Raw genomic sequence first — 7157 nt, forward strand, 5'->3', positions numbered from 1 at the left:
GAACCAAATGTAACAATCAGCAGCAGTACCAGAATCAGCTGCTTTCAGCCCATGGGGAACCAGGAGGTTACATTAATTTTTGCTTTATTGTCTCATTAAAAATGCTGCATTTTGGTTATTGTTCAGTGAAACAGAAATTTCCCAAGCCATCCCCTACTGAAATGACATCTGTGGTTTTCAAAAGATTTTAAGGAGTCAGTGGCAGCTTGTCACAAACCTTTGCTCAGAAACTGATTTTTATTTTCTTGATGCCAGTGTTTTTCCTGAGAGTAATGGAAATCTGTAATGAAAGTTTTCTTAAGCCTGCATTGTTTGTTGAAATATATTGTAAGGGGACCATGGTGGCATTTCCCCTTTGACTTTCACATTGGACACCACAGATGAAATCTTTGGTCATCAATAGGTTCAGTTAAGGTTAACTTTTAGGTTTTAGTTCTATTTAGTCTGAGTCTGCTGTACCTTGGAGGGTCTGAAGTCACATCATATGAGTGTTTTTTAGAGAGAGGGAGTGGTTTTGCTATTCTACATGTGTGGTTTTATATAAAAAGTGTAACATTGGATATTTGATTGATTAACTGAATTTTCAACTTGATGAGCTGTCACAATGGGGTTTTGAAGCAATGAAGAGCCAAACTAGAAAAAAATCTTGCTGTGTTGCTCTTTGGAGAAACTGGAGGTCTGGTACATGCACAAATTCTGTAGTGAGGGTTTGTGTGTGTGACTCAACAGAGAGAAATGCAATGGCTCAACCACCAACATTAAGGGAAAACCTTCCTTCTCTTTGATTTAAAAAATTTTAAAGTCAGAGTAGTCATCCATATCAAGTTGCTCAAGAACATAAGGTAGCTTTTTGAACTGATGCCAATTTTACATTTGTGGAGTGGGGAGAGGAATTATTCAGGGCTGAAACATTGCTGGTTTTCAAATTTTCCATTTTACAATTATGACTCTGATGTCAGTGTAACATTTCTCAGGGTCTATGTTTTTACATCCTCTGCTACCTTCAGAACTGAGGACTTTGAATGTTAGCCAGGGAAAGGTTTGTGTTGCTTAAAAACTTCAGAAAACTACTAATGGTGAGTGAGTGCTAGAAAAGAACTGTACTCCTCTTTGGTAAACTGAAGAGTAGTAATTAGTAGGATAAAGTATCTGAATGTTCTGTTAAATCACAGAATCTGGTAACAGAATTAAGTTATTCCAGCTGGAGTGTATCAAGTCTTTCATGTGGTCAACTCCACTACTTGAAATAAGAGCAGAAGGTCAAGTCATTAATTTGTAAATGCTTGTTAATAATTTTTACAACCTTGCACATAATTGAGATGCTTCAGAGCTCATTAGAACTAGCAACAAAAGGGCTGGAAAGAATTCCATCATCTTTCCATTGCCGGCAACATATAATTCAATAATGGCATAAAGTCTGTAAATGTAATTAGAAGAATTTCACAGTTTGCTCATGTAAAATTCTTCCCTGCTCTATTGTTCAGCAAAAGGCACTTGGCTGAATGGAATAGACATTTTTCTGGTGGGTGGCTGCTTTGGAAAACCACGTGGTGTGGAGAGAGTTAAGGTGAATTAAGGTGTGGTGGAGGAAACACCTGTGCTCAGAGGCAGCTCTGTGGAAGTGGGAGGTGGTGGGGGAGAGTGTTGGGACAGCTGTACCCAGCACATCAGGCTGGGGTTTGCTCCACAGTCAGCAGCATGAGAGATCAAATAGACCTGCTGGCCGCAGTCACAGTTCTGGGGGTCCTGGAGCAAGGTAAATGTCCTTTGTACAATGCCAGTATTCAGCTAATTATGTTGAACTTTGTGGGATGGGGTTCCTGTGTTTTTCTTGGAGCATCTGTGGAGTGAAAGTCACTGTTTTTCAACATGGTAAAATGATACAAATTTTGGCTGTTAATGGCAGAAATGTCATGCTTGAGGGTGGTCATTTTTTAACAGGGACTAAAATGATCCTTAAAGCCAGCAAGTAAACTTTTAGACTTAAAGCAATTTCAACGTGATGTTATTAAAGTAAACTAGTTTGTGACTGAATTTTAGAAGGTAATTTGTAACTTGCAGTGGCTGGAGGTAGCCAAAATAAAGCAGGTGAGTAAATGTGCTGGTGAGGAGGTCAGTGTACAGACAGACCTGGTGTGGATGTGGGAAAGAGCCTCGTGCACATGCATGTTTCTCTGTGACCAATATCCATGTTCCTATGGCACAGAGCAGACGACAAGATGCACTGAGAGCACAGTAATTTGGAAACTAATGCAAGTTCTGGTCAGAAATAGACACAGAGCTCTTCAAAGGAACTCAGTGACTTCTAATTTTAATAGATGCATTGTATTTAGACCATTTAGAAGGAGCAGCATTTTTGACCCCCAAGCTCTGTTTATTTGTGGGTCGTTTGGGCAAAGTTTCTCCCCCTTGAGCTTCAGGACAGTCACTGCTTTGCCTGGGATGGGGACAGAGCCCTCATTTTATGAAAATCTTCACCATTCTATAAGGAAAGGTTTGTGAGGTTTATTATTACTGTATTAATTCACCATACAGCTATCACACCTCTGCTTACAAATGGATGTGAATTCCTGAGCACCATCACGTGCTTTTAGCTGTTGGGTGATAAATGTCTTAATATAAGCGTTATTTAAAACAAAATATTCCACTTTAAAAATAGAGCTCAAGACTTGGAATTTTCAGTAATTTCCACTCAATTTACAGAGACATACAACTACAAATGGAAGAAACTTTTGTACTATGAATTTTTCTGTTATTAATCTAAGTGGGGGTGGAGTGAGTGTTTAGTGTGCAAAGACAAGACATGAAGAAAACTTGAAATTGAGTTACAGAAATGCTGCTGAGCCCTTTTCCTTTAGGAAATCCTCAGTAGCAAATCCCTAGATAGCAGTTTTGTGTCAAATATTTTTGTTTAATGAGAATTTCAAGTACTTTTTAAAGGTTGCAGCATTAAGCATTTTACTTTGATGGCATACAAGCCAGGTGTGAAGACAGCAGATAAATAGCTGGCATTGGCACCCTCCTATTTGTTCAATCACATGAAGTATCCTGGTTTTATGATCTCTGTGTGGGAAGCCAAGGAGCAAATTGCAAAATACTGTGTATTTCCTTTCCACCTAGTCCTGTGAAATCTGTGTGCCCCTGTCACTGGGGTTCAGAGCTGTGCAGTGGCTTTCTCTGCGTGTTTTGAAAGGACATTCTGTAGGTGAGTTAGAGGTTTGGGATTCACTCTGAGCAGGGGAGCACTGAAGCACAGACATGGGCTATCCCTACAGACATTCCTTCATCACATCCTGGTGCAGGAGATGTAATTTAATGACTGACCTTAGTACAGGGTTGGTTGATTTTTAGGTTTCCCTTTGAATTTTCTGGGAACCTGCAGTTTCCACGTTCTTTCAAGTAACTTTCCCCTTTTTAATTTAGTCATTCTCAGCTTAGTGAAACCCTGAGTTTAGCACTCTGTAGATGTGTGCCCCAGCCTTGTGGTGGTACCACAGAGTAAAATTATTCTACTCCAGTTTTTTCCCCCACTCCCTTATTTTACAGCTTCAAAGGAAAGAAAACTTACGCAATGTCACTGTCAGGCCCCAGAGGGCTTGTTTGCCAGGTTCACTCAAATGTGGCAGATAGCAACTGTGATATGATTTGACAAGTTTGTGGACATAATCAAATAGAGAATGAAGAATATTTCCACTGAAGAGCAAAGTTCAGGGAGAGCTGAACCCCTAAGCCACGTGGGAATCCACACAGGTGATTAACCTCGAGACGTGAATCACAAAAAACAATGCTTTGAAAGGTTCTGCAGAGTAGATTGATCTCTTTTTCTCTAAGAGCCTGTGCTGAGAAGGCTCATGCAGTGTGGGTTTTTTCAACACCTCATTCTGGGAAGTGCTTTTGTGGACTGGTTCTTCACCTTTACACCAGGTTTGGGGAACAGCCAGCTGTTCTCCAAAAGGCTCCTGCTCCTCTTGTGTGGTTGTTTTGTATGTCACCCATCCCTAAGGGTCAAGGATCTGTGTAGGACTTGTCTGAATATTGGGCCCTGTGTAGAAGCAAGATGCTAAGTGCAGAGCTGATGGAGAGGTTTGGTGTGAAATGACTCTTACCCAACCCATCAGTCACAAGAATGCTACCTTGGGAAAGGTGCAGATGGCACAAAGCAGGATGAAGAGCATTGCCCAGTGCAGTTGGGCTATAGCCACGAGCCAGATGTGTTCATGATGCTGTAACTTCAGCTCAGTCCATTTCTGGAGAGGAGACTGGGATGAAACCCTGAGAGCATCAGGGAGGAGGGGAGGTAACAGGATGGGTCGTGGTTTCATCCTATTCCCAGAGCTCTCCAGCAGCTGTTGAATTCCTGTTGTGTGTTACACTTCTCTAGATTCACAGAGGGAACACTGTATCCTGTCCTGCTGGACCTCTGCAGAAGGGTGACACCCTCACCCATGATCAACCTGCTACAAATGAATCAAAGAGGGGGAAACATCCTTGTTCCCCCCCACTTTGCTCTGTCAGCACCTCTTGTTTAGGGCTGGATCTCTGTGGAAGGTACTAGAACATGCTTAATTGTTCTTGTATGTGTTCTGAAAGGAATGACTGTATTTTTGTTAGTAAAACCTTGTGATACACAAGTCACATAGCATCGGATTATTTACATTTCTAATTCCCTTCTACATATGTTCTAATGCTTTTCTGCAGGCACATGTCTTGTCTTTAATCTTGGAACATCTGTCCCTACTTCCCCTTCTCTATCCTGCTGTTCTGCTTTTATCTTTGTTACAATAGGACAGTCCCCAAGGCAGGCCTTGCACCCTGGCTCCTTGTCTCTCTGGGATGCTCTGGAAATGTTGCTATGTGAGAACTTTGCTCACTCAAGTGTCTCAGTGACACCATCACAGCCACCAAAGTAATTGTTTTTATAATTTAGTTTTCTCCTCTATGAAAATAGGAGTTTTCAATAAAGGCAGCAGTGTAGTAGTGCACCTAAATAAAACAGAGCATCGGCAATTGCCTGTGGGAGTAGGAGCTTTCAGTAAATAGTGAAACATTACAAATTTTCATGTTAGCAAGTTTTCATTGTTTTGAAGTGACTTTCCATGTCCTTTACAAATGTACAAAGGACTGATGTAGCAGACACTGAGTCAGTGCCTTGGCTCAAATGTGGCACAGGCTGATAGCTGGCATGGGCAGCACCTCTGCTCCTTGACAGCTTTGGGGCTGTCCTGCAGGAGTGAAGAGCAAGAAATAATCACCCTCTTCCCCATTTCCTTTTATTGCCATAATTAAGAGCATCTCTAATTGACTGTCCCAGTGCTTGACAGTTTGGATGCTGCTCTGTGACATGGGCCATACTTTGCACCCACTGGGAATAGCAGAAAATGTTGCACATCATTCCCATCAGACTGGCTGAGGATGCACAAGTACTCAAAACACAAAGTGCAAGATTAAGAGGTAATTCTATGACTCAGTGTAGACTTGGTAAGGTTTTATTGTGTGCTTGATCTGCCAGGGAGCAGCACTGAGGTCTCTGCTAGGTGTGAGATGATGCAAAGTGTCATCCAGCACTGGCACTCAGCTGGGATAACCAAACCTGAATTTAAAGCATGAGAGTGAAATAAATAGCACATTTATTACAGGTCATGTGTGACAGCCCAGGACTACAGACCTAGATCATATCAGCTCTTTCATTCTAACCACTTGCTTGATTCCAAGCCAGATAACACTTGGCTAAATAAACATTGCTGGTCTGTTACTATTCCTGTTCTGTTTTCAGCCTATTTTGCAATGCAGGTGATCTACGCCCGTCGGAAGTACAAGGTTTCTCCTCCCGAAACCACAGGTCACCCTGAATTTGAGCGGACCTTCAGAGCTCAGTAAGATTTTGACTTTTTGTGGTAACTTTGTCTAGATAAGACTTGAGTCAGCTGTCACTGTTGGGAGAGATTGGTCTCCCTCAATCACCTTTCCAGTTACTGCTACTGTTATTATTTTTTTTCAATGCTTTGTCTGCAAAGGTCTGCGTTTTGATTTGGAGAACTTTGGCTGGGGTGTTTCTGTCCATCCATGATAATTCTCCTTCTGGCATTGTGAGGCAGCCAAATTACAAATTAGTGGCCGTATGGAGGAGGTGCAGAGCATTCACAATTAGAATCATTAAATTTAATCTTACCATTGACTCCAAATGATGAGAGCAGCCAAAGCTTTATTAATAACCTGATATTTTCTTGTAATGTTTTGCTGTTGAATTGAAGCAAAGGGCCTTGCTGGCAGAACCAGCTACAAGGGCATTTTAATTTTTTCCCTTTCAGAAGCCATTGTACTATGAGAATCAGCACTCGTGGGCCCCTGCTGAGGGCTGTTTCTTTTTGCTCTGTTCCTATGGAGAGAGCAATGCTGGAGCTAAACTGGAAACATTCACAGATCCCTTCAGCTTCCACCAAGCACTAGATTCCATCTTTCATCTCAGTCATTCTGTTTTGTGAGCAATTGAAAGGAATTGGCTGGAGCTGGTGTGAAGGGTAATTCCAGCTCGGCACTAAATCCTGAACAAAGCAGCTGCATTCCCTTGCCAGCACACAGGAAACGTTTGTGGAGTGACAAAAACACCAGCTCCAGTCCTTCTGTGGGACCATGGAAGGCCAGCCTGCCTGGAGACATCAGCTCTGGAGAGCTGCTGGTGTGGCTTTTAATTAAATACTTAACTATTAAATGTGTGTTAACCAAGTCATCCATGGGCTGTGGCAGGGAAGGTGACCTCTGGGAGCTTGGATTTGAGAAGATGTTGCTTCTTTGTGGGTTTGTCTTCTCTTTTCCCTGTGGAAGAGTATACAAATGGATAATTTGATATATTGAAAGAAAAATATATGGGGAAAAAGTGGTATTGATGCATTACTCACTTGAAACCTGGCAGCCTCCCCTCACTGAGGCTCAAACTGCATTTACAGAATAAGGTTCTTCTGACTTTTTCCAGCTCCCAGTCTGGCTCCATTCTCCAAAGGTTTGTATATTTTTGGCCAACATTAAGATTAAATTGCCTAGCAAATGGTAAAAATGTGGGAGAAGCAAAACCAATGTCTTTAATAGCACAGCTCCTACTCTTGCAGAAAATCTGTATTTTTGTCACTAAGGGAAAAGGGAGGAAAACCTGGCTGTAAATC

At 41.8% G+C, this 7157-nt stretch overlaps 1 protein-coding gene across 1 annotated transcript in view; it reads left to right on the forward strand.

The window, feature by feature from the left end:
- Positions 1-1672: 1672 nt before the first annotated feature.
- LTC4S (leukotriene C4 synthase) overlaps positions 1673-7157 on the forward strand; it is a 7560-nt gene continuing 2075 nt past the window's right edge. The window contains exons 1-2 of the mRNA XM_005418725.1: positions 1673-1756; positions 5774-5873. Of these exons, the coding sequence (XP_005418782.1) occupies positions 1699-1756; positions 5774-5873 (158 nt within the window). The 5' untranslated portion in view covers positions 1673-1698. The remainder of the gene's footprint in view (positions 1757-5773; positions 5874-7157) is intronic.

Source organism: Geospiza fortis, unplaced genomic scaffold (genome assembly GCF_000277835.1).
Source record: "Geospiza fortis unplaced genomic scaffold, GeoFor_1.0 scaffold55, whole genome shotgun sequence".
Taxonomy (NCBI): Eukaryota; Metazoa; Chordata; class Aves; order Passeriformes; family Thraupidae; genus Geospiza; species Geospiza fortis.